Genomic DNA, 23,979 nt, shown 5'->3' with positions numbered 1-23,979 from the left:
AAGCATTAAAACAGACCACATAAACTTATCACATATTTTCAAATAAAAGCATTCATATTAGGGCTGTAACGATACACCAAACCCACGATTCAGTTCGTATCACGATTTTTGACCCACGATTCGATTCGTATCACGATTTTTTTTTTTTTCGTGTGGGGTGGGAAAAAAAAGATTTTTAAAACTATTTTTTATTAAATAACATTTGAAAAATCTTTATAAACTAAACATCAAAGAACAATATTAACTATGCAAATTATTAACAATATAAATAGCCATATCTAAAATAAATAAATAGCCAAAGCTATATCACTTCTGTTTTCTTTGTAACAAAATACTGTTGAAAAACCAAACAGAACTGAACTCCATTGTGTAGATGGTTCAAGCATGTTGAAAATTATTTTTCAATCAAGTTCTCTTACATAGAAAAAGTAAATTAAATCGCTACTAGGGATGCTCATTTCGTTAATTTTGCTAAACGACAACCGCCGCTTATTAATCGGTTATTAACGGTGAACTGGTCAGATTACTATTAATTTTATATTAAACAAATTGACGTGTCTATTTTGTGTCTGACACATTAAATATTGCATTTTAAAATACTGATTTATTTTTATATATTAATAGCGGAACAGAACAACAGAGCATCTTCACGCACCTGCAGTGTTTTGCACAGAAGAGCAGAATAATCTAAATAAAATGAATAAAATAAATAGGACTGCCCTAAATTATTTTCACTTAAATAATGAATTTATTTTACAAAACGAAAATACTGACTGATTCTTTTTAATAACCGGCATAGGCTTTTTTTTCCCAATCATATGTTTTTTCTTCCGTCAAATAAAAATAGCTAACTTCCTCAAATTGCCCGCTCCACGGAATATATGCATTTATTTAATGCCCCGCTGTTATTATTATAATCACAAAACCTTTTACATTTTAATAGAAATCATTATTTTAAAGAATATGTCCTGATATAGCCTTTGGTTTCCTCTCTCTCCCTCGCGGTTCAAGTGCGCGCGCTGCGTGATGAAAAGACAGCAACAACGCGCGCATATGTAGACTTTTTGTAAAAAGTTTTGTTGTTTAAATATGATACTGCATTAATCTGAGTACATGCTTTAAGCTGTAGAATAAAAAGTAAAGCCTATTTGTTGCGTTTATTATATATAGATAAAATGCGTACACCCTACAAACTTGTGTATTCATACGCAATTTTAAAAAGATGCGTCTTAACACGCTTTTTAAAAACATGAATACTTGGAGATTCTTTCACTTCAAGAGGGAGACAGTTCCAAATTTTTGGAGCATAATGGCTAAAAGAAGTGCCGCCAGATCGCATCCGATTTACAGGATAAAATTCTAAAAGTCCAGCACTAGAAGAGCGTAGCAAACGGTTTGGATAATATTTTGTTAAACAGTCAGAAATGTAGGAAGGTGTCATGTTGTGAAGTGCTTTATAAACTAATAAAAGAATCTTAAAATCTATTATTTGGTGCACGGGTAACCAGTGTAATTCTATTAATACTGGTGTGATGTGCTCTCGTTTCTTCAATTTCATTAAAACTCTGGCTGCTGCATTTTGTATCAATTGCAACTTCATTGTAGAACCCTTAGGTAGACCAGTATAAATAGCATTGCAATAATCAAGCCGAGAGAAAATAAAAGCATGTATTAATTTCTTAGCATCATCAAAAGATAGAAAAGAACGAATTTTGCAATATTTCTTAATTGATAAAAACATGTTTTTTTAACGTGATTGATTTGAGATTTAAAAGTGAGATCACAATCGAAAATAACACCCAGGTTCTTTAATTCTTTCTTGGATTGTAAACCTAGAGAACACAATTCTGCTTCAACCCTCTCTCGCTCAGGTGTTTTGCCCACAATAAGAGTTTCTGTTTTATCTTTATTCAACTTTAAAAAAATTGCAGTCATCCATTGTACAATATTGGACATGCAGTTGGACAAATTTTCCATTGTCGTATTTAGATTAAGGCAAATCATTAGACCCCTGATGTCCATGTAAAAGTAGTCACAAGCCCCAAACCCAGACAAAAGGTGTTCCCCGATTTTGATGACAGCCTTTCCACAGGTTAGTACTAAGCTAATGTAATGTTAATAGCATGATGCAAATCTTGCATTCATGCTAACAAACAAATGATCATAATAAATATATTAATGCAATTTAAATACATAAAATATGAATTGATGTTTACTTTAAACGTATTATAAATATATATTTATATTGTTTAATTATAATGATTAAAATATATATATTTTTTGCCAAAAAGTATTGGTTCAGGCACCGTTTTGGTACTGGTACCATTTTAAAAGTATCGATTTAGCACTGGTATCGAAATAAACCCAAACGACACCCGACCCTACTCATCAGTGAACAGCGCCAGAGCATTAGAGCCAATCGCAGCTCTTTGTGTTGAGCACATAACCAATCAAAGGGGTGTAAGAACTTGACAAGGCTCAGAAAGCGAGCAGGATAATATTTACATTTGTTTATTTGCAGTAAATGCTCATGTTATTCTGTGTTTTTAAAGGGACAGTTCATATATCTGACTGCTTGGATTAAATGGCAAAATTGTATTACAAATAATACATAACCATATTTATATTTTTAAATACAAGAACTGTTGTGCTCATTTATTCATTCATTTTCTGCCGCTTTTCCAGGGCCAGGTCGCGGGGGCCGCAGTCATCCACACTTCGTCCCGCTCTTCCGGGGGGATCCCGAGGCGTTCCCAGGCCAGCCGAGAGACATAGTCCCTCCAGCGTGTCCTGGGTTTTCCCCGAGGCCGCCTCCTGGTGGGACATGCCTGGAACACCTCCCTAGGTAGGCGTCCAGGAGGCATCCGAAACAGATGCCCGAGCCACCTCAGCTGACTTCTCTCGATGTGGAGCAGCAGCGGCTCTACTCCGAGCTCCTCCCAGGGGGCAGAGCTCCTCACCCTATCCATAAGAGTGCGCCCTGCAACTCTTCGAAGGAAACTCATTTCGGCCGCTTGTATCCGAGATCTTGTCCTTTCGGTCATGATCCAAAGCTCATGACCAAAGGTGAGAGAAGAAACGTAGATTAACCGGTAAATCGAGAGCTTTTCCTTTCGGCTCAGCTCCTTCTTTACCACAACGGACCGGTACATCGACTGCATTACTGCTTCCACTGCACCAATCCGCCTGTCAATCTCACGCTCCATCCTTCCCTCACTGGTAAACAAAACCCCGAGATACTTGAACTCCTCCACCTGGGGTAAGGACTTTCCTCCAACCTGGAGATGACAAACCACCTTCTTCCGGTGGAGCACCATGGCCTCGGACTTGGAGATGCTGATTCTCATCCCAGCCATGACACACTCGGCAGCAAACCGCCCCAGTGCATGCTGAAGGTCCATGTTGGATGAAGCCAACAGAACAACATCGTCTGCGTATAACAGATGAAATCCTGTGGTCCCCAAACCGGACCCCCTCCAGCCCAAGGCTGCGCCTTGAAATTCTGTCCATAAAAATGATGAACAGACTTGGTGACAAAGGGCAGCCCTGCCGGAATCCAACATGCACTGGAAACAAGTCTGACTTATTGCCGGCAATGCGAACCAGACTCCTACTCTGTTCATACAGGGACGAGACGACCCTCAACAGAGTGCCTCTGACCCCATACTCCCCGAGCACCCTCCACAGAATGCCACCAGGGACACGGTCGAATGCCTTCTCCAAGTCCACAAAACACATGTGGACTGGTTGGGCATACTCCCATGAACCCTTGAGCACCCTGGTGAGGGTATAGAGCTGCTCCAGTGTTGTGCTGTGAAGTAAAATATAATTGTGTATGGAAAGCATCGTCAATGCACCATGATGCACTGAGATATCGAATTGAACCAAATCGATAACATGATAATCGTAACCGAACCGTGAGACCAGTGTAGGCTCACACCTCTTACATCCATAGTCATTTTTCTATTCTTTTATGGAAGTCAATGGGTTCCAGCAACCAGCATTCTTCAAAATATCTATTTTGGTTTGCAACACAAGAAATTCATAAATGTTAAAAAGCACACAGGGGATGCTGAACCATCCCTTCAACAACCTACTAAACAGCAGCTATTTCTAATCTTCTGAGTAAATCAATATTCTATTAATAATATACAGCTGAAGTCAGAATTATTAGCCCCCCTGAATTATTAACCCCCTGTTTATTTTTTCCCCAATTTCTGTTTAACGGAGAGCAGATTTCCTCAACACATTTCTAAATATAATAGTTTTGATAACTCATCTCTAATAACTGATTTATTTTATCTTTGTCATGATGACAGTAAATAATATTAGACTAGATATTCTTCAAGACACTTCTATACAGCTTAAAGTGACATTTAAAGGCTTCACTAGGGTAATTAGGCAGGTTAGGGTAATTAGGCAAGTTATTGTATAATGATGATTTGTTCTGTAGACTTTTGAGAATAAAAAAATAGCTTAAAGGTGCTAATAATATTAACCTTAAAATGGTGTTTAAAAAATTGAAAACTGCTTTTATTCTAGGCGAAATAAAACAAATAAGACTTTCCTCAGAAGAAAAAATATTATCAGACATACTGTGAAGATTTCCTGAATCGGCTCAACATCCTTTGGGAAATATTTAAAAAAAGAAAAAACATTCAAAGGGGGGGTGAATAATCCTGACTTCAACTGTACATACGGCTGCACTAAAATGTTAACCTTATCAGCTCAGTCAGTCGAGTGACGGTTATGGATATTGCATGTGTATTTTCTAAACGGTGCATGACTGTTATATATGTGATGCATGGTTGATTTTTGTGTAGAATGTGTGTGTGACGTCTTTACTTACACAAGATTGGCCTCTTTGGATGACAGGAATATCCATTCTTCTCCTTCTCTTCCTTCTCCCTCTTTCACCACTCGCTCTATCGCTCGGCCCACCAGCCCACTGCCACCGGTCACCAGCACACGCATCGGCCCGTCCGCCTGACACACACACAGACAGAAAAAAAAATAAAAAAATCGGCTTTCAGGACACTTCAGGGGGTAACTTTCTTTAAGAGTCGGGGGGTGAACACTTTTGAACAGAATGAAGAGGTGTGGGTTGTTGCGGTGACGTTTACTGTCACACATGACTATAAATATGGTGGCTAGATCTCACTTAAACTTCTTCTTCCGTCTTTTAATGTCCATCTCCTTTTAAACCATTCAATCTACAGCCTTCAAACTTTCGTCAGACCTTCAGACTGATCTGACTCCTGTTGCTATATCTTTTCTGACTGATCCGACTTTTGGTTTTCTAAAAAAATTACCCGGAAATTTCCGAAAAGTCCCATAGACTTAACATTGGGTCACACTTTGTGAGCTCATAACTCTGCATCAGACTGTCCTACAGACTAGAGTCAGGCCTCATTTAACCCAGACGAGCCAGCAGCCAACCACTGATGACCTTTAGACTTACTAGCCACTCTCTAGCAACCAATTTCAGCACCCTAGCAACTGTTCCAGACAGTGACTAGCTGTTCTAAAACTTATGATGCTAAAAATGCTAACAATTCGAACATGCTACTGACATGCTAATCTTGCTAGTAACATACGAACACATGCTCATTTATGCTAACAACATGATTATTCATGCTAGAAACATGCTAACAAAATGCTAATCCATGTTAGAATCATATTAATAGCATGCTAATTCAAGCTAGAATCATGTTAACAACATGCTAATTCATGCTATAAACATGCTAACAACATGCTAATTTATGTTGGAACAATGTTAATAACAGGCTAATCAATGTTAAAAACATGCTAACAACATGTTAATCAATGTTAGAAACATGCTGATAACATGCTAGGAAAATGCTAGTTCATGATAGAAACATGATAATGTGTGTTGGAATTATGCTAACAACAAGCTAATCATTGTTAGAAACATGCCAATAACATGGTAATTTGTGCTAGAATCATGTTAGTTACATTTTAATTCATGCTAGAATCATGCTAACACCATGCTAATTTGTGTCGGAAACATGCTAGAAACATGCCAATTCATGTTGGAATCATGCAAACAACATGCTAATCCATGCTAATAATGTGCTAATTTGTTAGAATCATGCTAATTTGTGCTAATTCATGCTAGAATCATGTTAATTTGTGCTAATTAATGTTAGTAACATGCCAACAATGTGCTAATTTATGCTAGAAGCATGTTAGTTACATGCTTATTCATGCTGGAAACATGCTAATTTATGTTGGAACAATTTTAATAACATGGTAATCAATGTTAGAAACATGCTAGCAACATGCTAATCAATGTTAGAAACATGCTGATAACATGCTAATCAATGTTAGAAACATGCTAATAACATGCTAGGAAAATGCTAATTCATGATAGAAACATGATAATTTGAGTTGGAATCATGCTAACAACAAGCTAATCATTGTTAGAAACATGCCAATAACATGGTATTTTGTGCTAGAATCATGTTAGTTACATGCTAATTCATGTTGGAATCATGCGAACAACATGCTAATAACGTGCTAATTTGTTAGAATCAAGCTAATTCATGCTAGCATCATGCTAATACATGCTAGTATCATGCTAATGCATGCTACAGTCATGCTAGTTTTGTGCTATTACCAACCTCAGACACAGGGATCAACTTTAAATCTGTTTACTGACTTGCTTCAGTCTTTAAAGTGGTCACGTTGTTGACTGCAGGGATCTTAAACATTCTTTTAGCCAACTTGATGCTTTTTCAAACTAAATAAACTACTTCAACAGGATTTCTCAAGCCACCATAAAGTTTGTCCTCAAACTTTAACTAGTTACTATTGTTATCATTTAAAATGCAGTAAATGGTGAAACATTTCACTGAGTTTTTGGTTTGTCGCTTTACATTTCTGTGTCCATTTATCATAATGTCACTTTTTTATATCATATTTTCTTTACATAATATCAATTTGAATAGATTTGACCGCAAACAGTACTGAGAACCACATTAATTTTTTCAAAACTTGAGGTAAATTATCCACTGTTGCTCTCATAGCTGCTATTAAACTCATGAAAAATTATATTCACGCTAAATATTCACGCTTATGTTATTATTTTAACATACTATTTTAATGCATTAGCCCATCAGTAGCCTGCCTTAACGTCCATTAAATGTCATGTACATTCAGCTTTGTAGTCATTGAAGTAAAAACACGAAATTGGATATTTGGTTTAAAGCAGAAACCCTGATCATGTTTCCTTCTGCGAATGTTTAAAGTTTCTGCAATTGTAGTGACACTGAAATTAGCCTCAGGGTGTCTGAAAACCTGTGAATAACTGAACTTCTGCAACAGTCTGAAACCAAATATTCATTTAGCTTTACATACAAATGTTTTTACGATGACATTTTATAAATCACCAAGAACCAATAATATCATCCTAAATGCTCTGCGGAAGAAAAACACAGTGTTGGGGGTAAAAAATATCAGTAAATTAACATTTTTACGTCATATTTTTAAAATTTACTTCTGCTTTTTGGTTGCATTAGGAGACCTTAATCTTTTCCCCAACAACATTTGATGTTAAAAGGTTATAAAAATTGTATTTAAAATGTTTAATAATTGGAAGTTATTTATTATCTTGGTGCTGTTGTATATTACAGTACACTAGACATTTTAATGTCACTTAAATTTCTGCAAAAAAACAGCTCGACAGGATAAAATCTGAATGATTTTATTAAATATTTTAGTAACACTTTAAAATAATGCTCCATTAATTAATGTATTCACTAACATGAACTAATAATGAACAATATGTGTACAGCGTTAATTAATAATCATAGTTTAGCGTTAACCAATGCATTATTAACATCCAAAAAGTGCTCCTTAACATTAGTTAATGCTCTGGGAGTTAACGAATTAACAATAGCCCCTTTCACACATACAGACCTTTCCGGAAAATTGCCGGCAATTTTCCGGAAAGGTTGTATGTGTGAACAGGTCCTTTTTGAAAATACCGGTAAATTCGTTCTGGCTATTTTCCGGAAAGAGAAGTTGTAACATTACCGGTAATTTGCCGGAATGCTGCGCTGTGTGAATGCAGAAGGAAGATTGCCGTAATAAGCGCGTGCACGTCTAGAACGTGCTGACGTGAGACGTCTGCTTTAGCCAATCACAACAGTCAGACGCATTTACGTCCGCGCGGTTTGTGAGAATAAAAGCTTTTGAATATGTTTCCAGACACATTTAGCTGCTAGAAGTTAGTCAGATCACGTTTATATGTTCTTCTTAATGCCAACTGTGTAAATAATCATCGATGAGATGCTTATGCAGGGTATCTGCACATTTTTTAACAAAAAATTTAAGACCTTTTAAGACCTTTTTAAGTCCTCTAAAATGAAAATTTAAGACTTTACCTAAAAAAAAAAAACAGGAAAATGTTCAGTGTGAACACAGAATGATGTGGTGAAGTATGGCGGCAAATCAATGGCAATATAAATCGAGCGCAGCGGTGATGTTTGCGCGCGAGGAGAAGTGAACCGTGAGCAGATTACTTGGTTGACTTGGTTTACTTGTTATCTCTAACGCTATTGGCTACTGTGCCTTTCCGGAAGTTAGCCGGGATTGGACGCAAGTTAAAAGATCATGCCGTTAAATATATATACAATTTGCAAGTCATAATCATAAGAAACTTTCTGAGAACTTTATGAACTTAATGAGGATTCAATCTCGAGAAACAGTCAAATAATATCCAAAATAATGACTTGCATTCTTGTAACATGACTTTCTGAACCCATTTGATTTGTCCGTGCAGCACTTGTCTGGTTTGTTGTATTTTACTTCATTATTAACCACAACAGCAGTGCTCATTATTACACTTGGGGATGATCTTTCTAGGAAATATTGTCTTCAGAAGAGTTTATTTGCGTTTTAGATCTTTATAGATAATTATAATTAATTTATCTTTATAGATAATTGTTAACATTGTTTGTAATATAGATCAGTGTAAAATATATATATCTATATATGTTATATATATTTTTCAATCTCATTTTTAGTTAATGATTGAATAACCTGCATATAAAGACTTCAATCAAAAATGATTAGCCCAATTAAACATTAAAAATACAGTGACAGACATTCAGATGGGTTTTTATCGCCACCTATTGAGCAACAATTTAATTTCTACAATCTTCGTTTGGCTTTACTCACTATCCATTACATCATTCCACTTCAGAGGCATATAAATACTACTTTCTATACGACAGGCCCACATCTTAAAGGTCACATATGCAGTTGAAGTCAAAATTAGTAGCCCACTTTTTTCTTGTTTTATTTCGGCAAGAATAAAAGCTGTTTTAATTTTTTAAAACCCATTTTAAGGTCCATATTATTACCCTCTTTAACCTATTTATTTTTTTCGAAAGTCTACAGAACAAACTATCGTTATACAATAACTTGCCCAATTACCCTGCCTAGTTAACCAAGTGAAGCCTTTAAATGTCACTTTAAGCTGTATAGAAGTGTCTTGAAGAATATCTAGTCTAATATTATTTACTGTCATCATGGCAAAGATAAAATAAATCAGTTATTAGAAATGAGTTATTAAAACTATAATGGTTAGAAATGTGTTGAAAAAAATCTTCTCTCCGTTAAATAAAAATTAGGATAAAAATAAACAGGGGGCTATTAACTCAGGCGGGCTAATAATTCTGACTTTAACTGTATAGTGGAATAACAGACTAATGGCAATATATTTACTATAAACCTTTGTACTTTATGCACTGCATGCATGTATAGCCTATTTTGTATACTATTGTCCATCCAATTTATTCTGACTTGTTCTTCACAGAAAATGAGTCAAGGACAATGAATCTTAGAAAAAAAAAGATTTTTGTAAATTTGAACACGTTTAGTTTGAGTTCAGTTTAAATGTAGGTGCTAAACTTCATCAAATGGTTCAAAACACATTTAAAGTCTGAATTATTCGTCCTGATTTAATAGCCCATGTATATTTTCCCCAATTTCTGTTTAATGGAGAGATCTTTTGCCACATGGTATAACTCTCTCTTTCTCTCCCAAGTAATAAAGTTTGTTACAGAAATATATCTCATTATTTTGATATGTCATTATATGACTTGGTCATGATGGTAAGAATAGGCATTATTATGAGATTAATTATTACAAGAAATATCTCATTATTGAAAGTAAGTCGTCACCTATTATTACTGAGAAAGTAAGTCTATGTTTCACACTGTGACATTATGATAAGATTTCCTATATAATTTTATTTAACGGGGAAACTAGCTTACCTGCGTCCAATCCCGGCTAACTTCTGGAAAGGTAGAGTAGCCAATAGCGTTAGAGATAACAAGAAAACCAAGTCCCGCCTAGGACTCACAAAAATCTAAACTGTTTCGCGCGAGCAGAGAGAAGAACCAGCGAGCGAGCGGAGAGAACTGATCGCGCGCGCGCTGTAGGCATGACCTCGCTCGCGAGAGCGTACATCGTGCGCACAGATGATAATGTGCACGCGCGGGACTTGTTTTCTCGCGCTGGATCAGTTGAGCGCGCGCGTGAAGATCCCCTGTGCGCTCGCGAGCTGTAGTTTTCTCGCGTGTAGACCTGTAATCTGCTCACGGTTCACTTCTCCTCGCGCGCAAACATCACCGCTGCGCTCGATTTATATTGGCATTGATTTGCCGCCATAAGACGAGTCGGACATGATATTTAAGATCCCACATGAAATTTAAGACCTCCTTATGGAAAATTACAGAATTTAAGACATTTTCAGACCTTAAAAATCGAAAATTTTATTTAAGACATTTTAAGACTTTTTAAGGACCCGCGGGGACCCTGTTATGATAAGCCGTTGTTTGTTTACCTTCAAGCTTTGCGTGCGCCTGTGAGCGCCTGCACACGCACATATTATGAACATCTCGACATGAGAAAGTGATCCTGCGAAAGTTGTTCACAATATTGATCATCCACAGAGTTTGTAATTTAGTCAAATGTTTACAAACACAAGCGCAGCCGTTTAAAGCTCATTTGTGGTGAATGATGTCAGAATTTATCTGTATTTTGGAATGGATGTGTGAATGCTCTTTTCCGGAAAATTTCCGTAACGTCCTCGCCTGTGTGAACAGCGCTTTTTTCAATATACCGGTAAAGTCGTTCCGGAAATTTTCCAGAAATTTACCGGTATCACTGTGTGAAAGGGGCTAATGACTTTTCAGTACACAACATTGTATTCATAAATGACCATGTATTTTCTATAACTTTGTTAACAAAGATGAATAAATTCTTTAATAAATGTATCGTTCATTATTGTTTATGTTAGATATCTATGCTTTTATGCTGTTTTAGGCAGGGTTTAAACTACTTATTAAAAACAAAACATTTCTGTATGACTACAAGGGCTAACACTTTAAAAGTTTTTACATATCAACATGCCTGGAATTTAGTTTTTCAATAAAAATGAAATGTGAAACACTGTTGTTTTGTATTGGTTTATTGAACCAACAATAATTAAGTTGAAATGTTTTATAATGCATGACTAGCATAGTATGTATTACATTTTAATAAAGTATATGAATAATTACTGATAAAGCAAGCAAAAAACACACAACTCCTGAGCCAGTGTGAAATTGTTAACACTTTTGAAAATGTTACTTTAACTCTGGCCGGTGTGGATTATATATACACCGGTAAAGTGTTAAAATTAACTCTCTCAGAGTTGAATTAACACTGTTGATTTTGCCGTGAATATACATTAACCAACATTCATGAATAATCATAGTTTATAGTTAACTAATGCATTATTAACATCCAAAAAGTGCTTGTTAACATTAGATAATGCACTGGGAGTTAGCTAGAATGGCTTGATTCATGATTGACCATGTATTTTCTTTAATTTTGTTAACAAAAATGAATAAACACTTTAAAAATTTATTGTTCATGTAAGTAATAACTATAAACAAAATATTAAAGTGTTGGCAATACTTTGTTAACTTTTATATTCGTTAATTAAAAGTACTGAAATAAACAAACCACCGTGTGATTTCGACTGAAAAAGATCACTTGATTAATTCACTTGTACCTTTGGACTGTGGGGGAAACCGAAGCATCCGGAGGAAACCCACGCGAACGCAGGGAGAACATGCAAACTCCACACAGAAATGCCAACTGAGCCGAGGCTCGAACCAGCGACGTTCTTGCTGTGAGGCGACAGCACCACCTACTGCGCCACTGCTTCGCCCCAAAAATAGAAGTTATATTACAAAATACTGTTTTAAGCTAACATCGTTTGTGTTGTATCTATGACTAAATGTAAATGTAGCTTGTTAAATGTAAATTAGGGCTCCGACAATAACGGCATTGTTAATTATTGACCGAACACCATTGTCAATCACAATAAAAGAAAAGTTTCACACAAAGTGCTATAGATTTATTAAAATGCCTTGGAAGAAAAGCCAAAAAGGTTATTTTCAATCGAGCTTTTGTTTTGAATCAGTGGTTCATGTATCAAACAGGCATGGTCACATAACTTCAGTAAACAAGGCTTTGTTACGTCATTACCGTTTCACGTTACAATTATTCTGTTTCTCCACTAGAGGGCGATCTGTGTAATACTATAAAAATCAACATGAATCAAACAAACTCATTCAGTTTGCCCCCAGTGGTGAATCACTGAACAAGTTCCATAGTGTTTACCTGATCTCGGGTTAGTTTTACAAGTTTGTGAAATGAAATGGAAGTTTTTATTGATGGAAAACCATAGTCAATAACGATTAAATAAAAATTAAAAAGCAAACATGGTGGCTCAAAATTTTCAGGCGCAACTAGTTGAAAACATTCTCAACCCCGCGTCACGCACTTTTTATGTGCTCTTAAACCTAATTTATATTTTCGTCTGACGCCACATCGCAGATCTACGCTGACTGCGTGCACAGTTCAAAAATGTGGCAGATTAATTCCTACTATTAAGAATATTTATTATTGTCAGTCACTTTAAACATTATAAATAGTCTGAACATTAACACTGTACTGTTTATTTGTATATAAAAACACTAAAAAACATCAACATTTAAATAAAAATGTTCTTTAAAAGTTAAAAATAGTAGGATACTGTTCTTAAAAAATAAAAAATCCTGTACTTCAATGTAAAGTATTAACATATAGTAGCCAACTCAACAACACCTGAAAATGTTGCCTGGATTTCGGAAATATAGCCGATATGTCATCATATATTTATTTATTAATCATTTTTGATAAATTTTGAAACATATGTAGCATGTGCACATGACATATTTGATTCCTCCGCGTACCACTAGAAGGAAGCCCACAGTTGTACCACAGTTTGAGAACCACTGCTTTAAAATGACAGGGGCGGTCAAAAGAAACCCACCGTAAAGTCAGACGGACAAACAGAGAAGTTTCTGGATCTATGTTATATCATTAATATCGCTCAAGATTTTTAAACTAATTATTTTTATCACTTATTTTAATGATTATAAAGATTTTTAAAACCATTCAAGATTTATAGTGAATCAAACTTTGAGGCATCACCTGCTTTTCTTGATGTCCCAACAAAAGCAATGACAAGTGATTGTCCAACGTTCACACTTTACCATTGCACACACTTTGTAACATTTAATTTATCGTTAAGAGACTCTCATGTTTATTTTTATTATGAAGAGATGAGATATTTTGTTTAAATATTTTTGCTTTTGACTATTTAAACTATTTGCCTTAGTAATGTTGGTAAATTAAAATAAAGTGGTTAAATAAACAAAACAAAACAAAAAAAATAACATTTCCAAATGGATTTCAGAAAATATTTAAGAATTATTGATACCCAATGATATGTAAAAATGTTATCTGGCTATTTTTGTTGCTGTATCGCCTAGCCCTAATGTAAATACAGGCCACTGTAAGTCATCTTGAGCCATCTTTACCTGATAGACCAGTTTCAACGGCTCCAACACAGAATATTAAATTAATATGACATATTTTAAAGCAGGGATTTTATCTGTATACATTTTTCTGGAGTATGTTTAATGATGATGGAGTTGTAGCACTATATGTTTTCATCCCCCATGGGGAGACACCATGACAACGTGTTTACCGTGGACGCGTATCATGGCGATCATAACCATGGTTATCTTTACATTAGGCTGACGTTACTTAAAGCAACAGCAACAGTATTTTCTTTTCTATACTTTTAGTAGTATATATATATGATTACAGCAAAATAAGCTCTTGTTTCTCTTTCTCCCTGCAGCCACAATGACTTAACGTTAGACTAACTTTAAACCGGTAAAGCAAGTTTGACTAGCTGACACACCTAGCAAAGCCTAACCCGAGAACACATACGTTAATTTATGACATATCAAGGTAGAGTTCAGCAAGAGTTAAACACGGGAAATTAGGAAAAAATCATCCTCATGAATCATTTGGTCACCAATTACTTTTTAAAAAGACTTTAACAGGTGTTTAATATATCTTATTAACTCAAATTAAAGCAAATTTCATACAAAAATGATGATATCGTCGCCTTTAACAAATTCAGACCGCGTAATCCGTACAGCATCTCACTTATTTCTGATTGAAAGCGTTTATGCAAATATTTGATCAAACAACTGAGTTTACCTGCTGCTGTCCTGCTTGCTGTTTCTCCATCACTGAGTCCCGTCGAAGTGAATGAGAGAAACTTTTCCCTCAGGAATATATGCCCACAACTCACAGTGCCCTATGTGTACACACACACACACTTACACACGCGCGCGCGCACACACACACAAGAACGTATGTAGCCAGACTGCATTTGCATATATTTGCATATGCAATCAGACTTCAGGACGAAACATCCGGGAAATATTTCATGTCACAAAAAATAAAATAAAACTGTATTAAAGTCAGATCATCCTAGGAGGATTTTATTAAGAAATAAGCTATAAATACAATCATGTATTTACAATCAATCATGATCTCCTAAAGAAAACACTAACAAACAATTCTGAAATTAACCCACAGGTTAAACCATCTAATACTGAAAATTAAAAATATCTAACAATCGCTGATTTTCAAGACATATTTGGAAATGAAAAACAAACCGGTTTGGAAAACAGCTGAAAATTTAAATAAATAATAGTAAAAAAAAAAACTTCACACAGCAATATAAAAAAACAACAATAATTATGTTGAAGATGCGTGCAGTATTCAATTATTTACCAGAAAATAAAGTCAGAACATACAATGATTATTAACGGTCCGGGCAATTGTACCAGAAAAATGTTAAAAATACACAAATAAAGTAATTTAATGACAAAATAAAAAAATATTAACGCTTGTCTAGTTTTGATGTCTCATTAAATTGAAAAACACGAATAAATAAAATTATAGTGTTTCTTTCAAGACTTTAGTTTTCATATAACACAGATGGAATTTTTATAACACAAACAAATTTAGTAACACAGCAGGTGAGCGGTAAGACCAGTTATACTGGTTATTCCCGAGAGATTAAACCTTTTCTCGCCTCTAAACGTGACGTCACAAAGCGAAATGTAGCTCCAATGTAGGAAACCAATACAGAAATAACTGAAACTGCAGTTCATCGACTGACCGCTAGGGGGCTGGATCCAGACTCTAACAAATCCTCATAGACTGCCATGTTAAAATGCCAAACTTTACAGCAGAAATAAAGGTGTTTACAGCCTGGTACAACAATGGTTTTGGTGTATATAGCTAATATTAACTTTCATGACAACTGTGAGGGGGTGAATATTTAATAACTCATTAGTTTAATTTGTAAAAACCTTTAATATAATGCATAATTAAGGCCGTGGCTGCTTGATTGACAGGTATCTGCTACTCGCATTGAATTCAACTGAGCTGATACCAGCCGCTGAACTAAGTAATAAATAATTAAAAACCTTCACACAGCAAAATAATAATATTGAAGATGAGTGTATTAATCAATTATTTAGCAGAAAATAAAGTCAGAACATATAATGATTATCAACAGAGCAGGCAAATGTACCGGAAAAATGTAAAAAATAGACAAATAAAATGTAATAATCCCCCCCCCAAAAAACAAAAAAACAAAAAAAAACAAACATATGAACCCCTGTATTTTTTGATGCCTCATTAAACAGAAAAAAACGCTAATAAATACAATTATAGTGTTTCTTTCATGACATTAATTTTCATACATAAACATAACATAAAAAATTGAGTAGCAAAGGTCAGACTGGTTATTAAATAGGCGTTTAACATTTTCCCGCCTCTAAACGTGACGTAACATGGGAATGTAGCTTTTAAGGCAACCTCCTAGGAATTGAAACTGCAGTTCATCGACTGGCCCCTAGGGGCTGGCGCCAGAAACTAACAAATCCTCATAGTCTGCCATGTTAAAATGGCCAAATTTACAGCAGACAAAAAGGTGCTTACAGTTTGGTACAACAAATGGTTTTGCTGTATACAGCTAATATTACACTTCATGACAACTGTGAACGGGTTAATGTTTTAATAATTCATCTTTTAAATTTATATTAAGCTTTAATATTCTGCATAATTAAGAGCGTGTCTACTTGCTTGACAGGGCACCATGAAGTCAACTGAGCTGATTCTAGCCGCTGAACTAAGTAATAAATAATAAAAAACCTTCACACAGCAAAATAATAATGTTGAAGATGAGTGTATTGTTCAATTATTTAGCACAAAATAAAGTCAGAACATACAATGATTATCAACAGAGCAGGCAAATGTACCGGCAAAATGTTAAAAATACACAAATAAAATATAATAATCTAACAACAACAAAATAAAAACATGAACCTACTTTTTGGTGTCTTCTTGTGAATGTAAAAAAAACACTAATGAATAAAATTATAGCGTCTTTTTGCATCATATTCATTTTCATATAAAACAGATGGAATTTTTAAAAGAGAAAAAAAAATAGTAACACAGCACACGAGCGGCAAGACCGGTCAGACTGGTTATTCCCGAGGCATTTAACATTTTCGCACCCCTAAACGTGATGTCACAAAGTGAAATGTAGCTTTAAAGGCAACCTCCCAGGAAACCGATACAGAAGTAACTGAAACTGCAGTTCATCGACTGGCCGCTAGGGGGCTGGATCCAGAAACTAATAAATCCCCATAGACTACCATGTTAAAATGGCCAACTTTACAGCAGAAATAAAGGTGTTTACAGCCTGGTACAACAATGGTTTTGGTGTACAGTATATAGCTAATGTAAACTTTCATGCCAACTGTGAGGGGTGAATTTTTTAATAACTTAGTTTATTTTTTATAAGAACTCTTAATATTACGCATAATTAAGGGCATGGGCACTTTATTCACGGTATCTGCTACTCGCATTGAATTCACCCCAGTTGATTCCAGACGTTGAACTCTGCATATATCATATTCATGCTTGAGTTTTATGTGGCTTTACCCAGCATGTTGCTTTTTTGGGATTATTTCATACAGTTATCAAATAATATGGCATGCTGTTGACTTAATTGTGCTCACAGACCATTCAAATTCAACTCCATTTCCCATATTCATATATAATTTCATTTAGAAACGTATTTATTTTAGTTGAAATAGTCTATTTACTATTTATCATTATATTTATAAATTGAAAGCACCCCAAAATATGATCGTTTAGCTGTAGGCCAGGGGTGTCAAACTCAATTCCTGGAGGGCCGAAGCCCTGCACAGTTTAGTTCTAACCCTGCTCCAACACACTTACCTGTAGGTTTCAAACAAGCCTGAAGGACTCAATTAGTTTGATCAGGTGTGTTTAATTAGGGTTGGAACTAAACTGTGCAGAGCTGCGGCCCTTTAGGAACTGAGTTTGACACCTGTGCTGTAGGCTATATAACAGTCATCTGAAACATTGTCTGGATTTCATCAATAGCCTTCCATTTACTAACACAGTATATATTTGCATAGTATTTGCAAATAATAGCATGTTTAACAGTCTATAGTGGCTTTCAAAACCAAAACCCACACAGACTGGCGACATCTGCTGTCAAAACCGTGTAAATGCAACTAAAGACGCTCTAAAAAAGAAAGTAGAAAGGAGAGACATTCCCCAGTTGCAAATGTTTTCACTATATACACTCGACTATGGTGGTAATTACAAAGGTGCTTTATTAATTAGTTCTAGTTTTGGGCGTTAGAATATAATCAAGCATTTTGTTACACAAACAAAAGTCTTAAATTAAATTAAAATCAACCAAAGGGTGAATCCAGGTAAATTAGGAAACACTTCCTTGGTCATCTCAATGGAAAAAAGTGACCTGAATTCACCCTAAAAATCCTTCATTAAAAAAAAAAAAAGTAATATCCTTCATAGCATGTTCTCCCCGTGTTGGCGTGGGTTTCCTCTGGGTGCTCCAGTTTCCCCCACAAGTCCAAACACATGCGCTATAGGGGAATTGGGTAAGCTAAATTATGTGTGTGAATGAGTGTGTATGGATGTTTCCCAGTGATGGGTTGCGACTGGAAGGGCAGCCGCTGTGTTAAACAAATGCTGGATAAGTTGGTGGTTCATTTCCCAGATTAATAAAGGGACTAAGCTGAAAAGAAAATGAATGAGTGTTGTGACATTTCTATATTTGCTGTGGTAATACAACAACTATAGAAATGTAAACAATTTAGCCAAAACCAGAAGTCACATCTATATAGTTTACTCTAGTAAAAACCAAACTATACAACAGTACTTAGTACAGTTTTTATAGTACATTTAGTAGAGTTTATCACTAGGTAATACTACAGTATTCTGTAGCATTCGTGACAAAAAGTTGTAAATACTTTAATATTTACCCTATAACAGACTACTATAGCTATGGTCCAAAAACAGTATTTACTATAAATCACTATAGTATTTCTTCATGTTTTAAAATGCACCAATCGCTGATGATGTCCACTAGATGGCGCAGTCAGATCAGGCAATGTGCAATAGAGCATGTTGTAGTTTTTGCAAATGGAAACGCTTGTGTGAAAAACGTTAAATAAACACAGTGCTAAATGATTCTGTTAAAAAAATAATAATAATAAAATAGATGTTAAAAGTGTCTGTCCTGTTTGGTTTCCAGCATTAAACAGTGTTCAAACTCTCCAATGAGAAGTGAGGATCTTCATTTACGGGCGGTGTCATAATTGGCCACAAACCAATCGCACGTCTCCTTGATGGCTGGAAAGAAGAAAAACTTTACTGTAAACATTGGAAATCGTGATCAGTTTAGATTAATTCATAGAGTTTATCCTACAGTAATATTTCAACTATTTAAAATTTATAAAATGCTGAATGCTTCAAAGAAACAATTTGACATTTATTGCAGTCTTTCCAATATACTCAACATTTCTGGATTAATGTGGAAGCTTTAGTTACTCATAATATTTTCCTTATCTTATAAACATGTGATTTTGGGATATTATGTTAAGGATCTCTCTTTCAAAGATGCTGGTTTTAATATAAACATTTTTCTTTTATTATGTAAATTACATATATATGTATAGAATTCTGATTTGATAACTCGCAATTCTGACTTCACTCGGAATTGCGACTTTACAACTTGCGACTTTATAACTCGGAATTGCGACTTTATAACTCGGAATTGCTACTTTATAACTCCGAATTGCGACTTAACTCAGACTTGCGACTTAACAACTCGGAATTGCAACTTTATAACTCGGAATTGCGACTTTATAACTCGGAATTGCGACTTTATAACTCCGAATTGCGACTTAACTCAGAATTGCGACTTTATAACTCGGAATTGCGACTTAACTCGGAATTGCGACTTAACAACTCGGAATTGCGACTTTATAACTCGGAATTGCGACTTTATAACTCAGATTTGCGACTTTACAACTCGCGACTTAATAACTCGGAATTGCGACTTTAAAACTCTGAACTGCGACTTAATAACTCGGAATTGCGAATTTATAACTCAGAATTGCGACTTTATAACTCGGAATTGCGACTTAACTCGGAATTGCGACTTAACTCGGAATTGCGACTTAACAACTCGGAATTGCGACTTAACAACTCGGAATTGCGACTTTATAACTCGGAATTGCGACTTTATAACTCAGATTTGCGACTTTACAACTCGCGACTTAATAACTCGGAATTGCGACTTTAAAACTCTGAACTGCGACTTAATAACTCGGAATTGCGAATTTATAACTCAGAATTGCGACTTTATAACTCCGATTTGCGACTTTATAAAAGTCAGTGGCAATCAGTGGCAAGAACGGGCTTCCATACATCATGATGCAAGAAAAAGATATGTAAATTAATATAAAATCTTTATAAAAGTGAATTTAAAATAGTGTAAAAATAGAAAAAGCAATTAAAACGGTTAATACGTGCTCCTCTTTTAACATTTTTGCATTAAACATTTGGATTTTCTGTAGTGAAAGTGCATTGAATAACTTTTGTTAACCAAATTTGAAAAAATATATGTACATTTGTGTGTAATGTGATAATTGTTTACCCTTTCCTCTTTTTTATTATTATTTTCTTTTATTTAATTGTTTGTTTTTCTCATTTAATCCATCTTTTTAAGTAATGTGAAGTGATTTTGTTGTACAATGAAATGGTACATACTGGTTCTTGTTAATCATGAAAAAAAAAATCATGAGTGCGTGTGAGTGATCACCTTCTCTGAATGGAGTAAACTTGAAGTCTGGCAGGTATTTGCGCAGTTTGGCGTTACTGGCGGTTTTCTTGAACTGTCCGTCTGCTTTACTGGTGTCATACTGAGAGAAGTAAAAGTTAAGGTCTGTGTTTTGAGGGTTAGTTTACACTAAAACTACATACATGATTCCATCCATCCATCCATCCATCCATCCATCCATCCATCCATCCATCCATCCATCCATCCATCCATCCATCCGTAAGTCTGTCTGTCTGTCTGTCTGTCTATCTATCTATCTATCTATCTATCCATCCATGTATCCATCCATCCATTTATTCATCCATCTGTTTGTATTTGAAGCTCAGCATCTTGAAAAAAATCTGAAAAATCCAACCATCCATATAACTATATTTCTGTGAAATTATATCTGTAAAATTAGTACCCCTCCATACACCCTCACATTCACACACTCATACATTACAGTCAATTTAGTTCATCAATTCCCCCATAGCGCATGTGTTTGGACTGTTGGGGAAACCGGAGCACCCGGAGGAAACCCACGCCAACACAAGGAGAACATGCAAACTCCACACAGAAATGCCAACTGACCCAGCCGGGACTCGAACCAGCGACCTTCTTGCTGTGAGGCCACAGTGCTAACCACTGAGCAACCGTGCCGCAAGAAAGTTTTTTTATTATAATAAATAACAAAACCTCCTAGATTCAAGAAGTGGATTGTTTGTTTGTGTAATAAAGGATACGATCACGTCACCTGTAAACTCCAGTGCTTCAACCACAGCGTCCGCAGCATCCTTTATGGACAACTCATCCTCCTCACCAACTACATAGAAACATGAGGAGGTCAAAACTAACAAATGAATACAGCATCTCAAATTCTGTTTCTTAACTATGGCTGACCCACACATTCACATTCATGCAAAGCAAGATAAATGCAAATAAATTGAAATTTACTGAATGAATACGACTGCTTTGCACTCAGGTCTGTTTATGCTAATGAGGGAGAGTTGATCACTGTGGGGCTTGCCTCCTCTGATGACAGTACAAAGGGAGAATGTCAAAGTGTTTCTGCAGAATGTTTTTTTTTATTATTATTTACATACTCCAGTCCACTAGGGGGCAGAAAATACACCATTTCAGAGTCTTTATTACCATAAATTTGATCAATATTAATAATACAATGAAAAGAAAAATTTCGAATTGGACAGAAATGTGTCTTTGACCCAAATCCCAGCAGTGAAACTTGTAATTCTAAAGTCGTAGTTTTATCTTATTTATGTTGATGTCTTTATCTATGTATAAAACAAACAATAAAAGATCTGGGTGTCATTAGACAGCAATTTAACTTTTGAAAATCATATATCCCATGTCACAAAAACTGCCTTCTTTCATCTGAGAAATATTGCTAAGTTATGAAGTATGCTATCCATCTCTGATGCAGAAAAGCTAGTCCATGCTTTTATGACTTCGAGACTGGATTACTGTAATGCTCTGTTTGCTGGCTGCCCAGCATCCTCTATTAACAAACTTCAATTAGTACAAAATGCAGCAGCCAGAGTTCTGACCAGGTCTAGAAAATATGATCATATCACCCCAATGTTATCCTCCTTACACTGGCTGCCTGTTAAGTTTCATATTGAATTTAAATATTGCTTCTTACATATAAAGCTCTAAATAATCTAGCTCTTGTTTATCTAACCAACCTTCTGTCTCACTACAATCCAACTCGCTCTTTAAGATCTCAAAACTCAGGGCTTCTGGTAGTACCTACAATAGCAAAGTCTACTAAAGAAGGTCTAGCCTTCTCGTTTATGGCTCCCAAACTCTGGAATAGCCTACCTGATAATGTCCGAGGCTCAGACACACTCTCGCAGTTCAACACTAGATTAAAGACCTATTTGTTTAGTAAAGCATACACTCAGTGCATCACTTAGCAGTATGATGCATGAATGTGCTCCATGCAGGTTTCTGCATCTCGTTTATATACACTATGAACAGCAGCTACGCTAATTATTCTCTTTATTCTCTATTTTCAGCTGGGGATACTCATCCCGAGACCCTCAGACTATGCAGCGCCACTTTTCCGATACAAGACCACTGATGAGATGATCCCAAGGTTTCCATAATCCTGGACCAGGCCGTATCCTGAGCAGCTGAAAACTGAACTACACTGATTCAATTTACTATAAACTTCTATGTGAAGCTGCTTTGACACAATCTACATTGTAAAAGTGCTATACAAATAAAGGTGAATTGAATTACATTTTTAGACTCTTTATCACCATAAATCTGAACAAATTAATTACAAAATGACAAGAAACACGCAGTACTGGACAGAAATGTGTCTTAGTCTCTGATCACAGCAGGGTTGTCTAATTTGTCTTTATTTATGTATTCATTTCACTGCATATGACACTGTCGATGACTCTGTATGAGAAAAATACATTCGAAAATTTTTATTTGAATGTAAACAAAACTAACTTATTTAGCTCTTTCTATACTCCAGGATAGGGTTGCAGCGACTGTTCGTAAGTCCTTTCTTAAACTGGAAGGTGAAGTCCACACTAGGGGCTTAGTAACTACTAGCTAGTTTATAACTTTGACTCTTCTAAAGCACAAAAACACCATCATATGTTTGCAGATATTTCAGAAACATCCTAAGTGAACGTTCTTGTTTATCTGAAAAACAATGCTGACGTCAGATATTCTGCTTTGAGGATGTGCGTTACATGCCGGAATGGCTGTCTTTGTTTTGGTCATTTAACCCACCCACTTCCAGTGTAGCCAATTATATTTCAGCATCCGGGTTGCCTTGGTGGAAAACAGCGTATTTCATTCAGTCAGTCAGGAAGATTCTCAGAGCATGCATCTGTGACTGAAATGCGACCTCTGGTGGACAGTTGCAGACTCCGAAATGAGACGCAGATTCAGAGTTCCCCATGAGGTTATTAATTAGCAAATAATATAAATATTAGGAGCGTAAACATTAGGTGAGCAGGTGACATTGTAACCCCATGTCCTAACAACACATGATGAGATTTGCAGTGATGAGTAATCAGGCTGTTTGCACCAGACGAAACAGGACAGAAATGTAAATACAGCCAATCAGAAGCACAGAATAGTGCACTCACTGCACTCCAGCCAAATGCTAATGTTTATAATCTAATGAATACATATTAAAGCTCTTTAACATGATTAAATATAGATGCTGGATCACTGATACTGTATGTGTTGGTTTGCACTGAGTCTCAGTTCTGGAGTTCAGTTTCAGACGGTTTATTTTATTGTCCAGATCTGAGCTGAACTAT

The 23,979-nt window shown here is 35.6% G+C and overlaps 3 protein-coding genes and 1 long non-coding RNA gene across 12 annotated transcripts in view; 1 reads left to right on the top strand and 3 right to left on the bottom strand.

Moving 5' to 3' along the window:
- The window catches only part of gfus.2 (GDP-L-fucose synthase, tandem duplicate 2), a 33,487-nt gene extending 18,714 nt beyond the window's left edge, over positions 1–14,773 (bottom strand). For 4 of the 5 annotated variants that reach the window (XR_015517570.1, XR_015517569.1, XR_015517571.1 and 1 more), the window contains exons 1-2: positions 14,644–14,763; positions 4,850–4,986 (exon numbers count right to left, since the gene is read on the bottom strand). Coding sequence is in view for 1 of the 5 variants with exons in the window: in NM_001003528.1 (NP_001003528.1) it covers positions 4,850–4,986; positions 14,644–14,673 (167 nt within the window). In the remaining 4 variants the exon portion in view is untranslated. 5 annotated transcript variants of the gene reach the window in all.
- arhgap39 (Rho GTPase activating protein 39) overlaps positions 1–23,979 on the bottom strand; it is a 297,080-nt gene that overhangs the window by 128,966 nt on the left and 144,135 nt on the right. The gene's annotated exons all lie outside the window — the stretch shown is intronic.
- LOC147832362 (uncharacterized) lies at positions 14,906–19,013 on the top strand. Its single transcript, XR_015519116.1, has 2 exons — positions 14,906–16,122; positions 16,328–19,013. It is a non-coding gene; the product is annotated as an uncharacterized LOC147832362 (long non-coding RNA).
- gfus.1 (GDP-L-fucose synthase, tandem duplicate 1) overlaps positions 16,675–23,979 on the bottom strand; it is a 31,539-nt gene continuing 24,234 nt past the window's right edge. Inside the window, exons 8-11 of one of the 4 annotated variants that reach the window (XR_015517598.1) lie at positions 21,415–21,494; positions 20,675–20,774; positions 17,841–19,200; positions 16,675–17,712 (exon numbers count right to left, since the gene is read on the bottom strand). Coding sequence is in view for 1 of the 4 variants with exons in the window: in NM_001008620.1 (NP_001008620.1) it covers positions 19,145–19,200; positions 20,675–20,774; positions 21,415–21,494 (236 nt within the window). In the remaining 3 variants the exon portion in view is untranslated. 4 annotated transcript variants of the gene reach the window in all.

This window comes from Danio rerio, chromosome 20 (assembly GCF_052040795.2).
Source record: "Danio rerio strain M-AB ecotype USA chromosome 20, GRCz13ab, whole genome shotgun sequence".
NCBI classification, from domain to species: Eukaryota; Metazoa; Chordata; class Actinopteri; order Cypriniformes; family Danionidae; genus Danio; species Danio rerio.
This window is presented reverse-complemented; position numbering and strand designations above follow the sequence as displayed.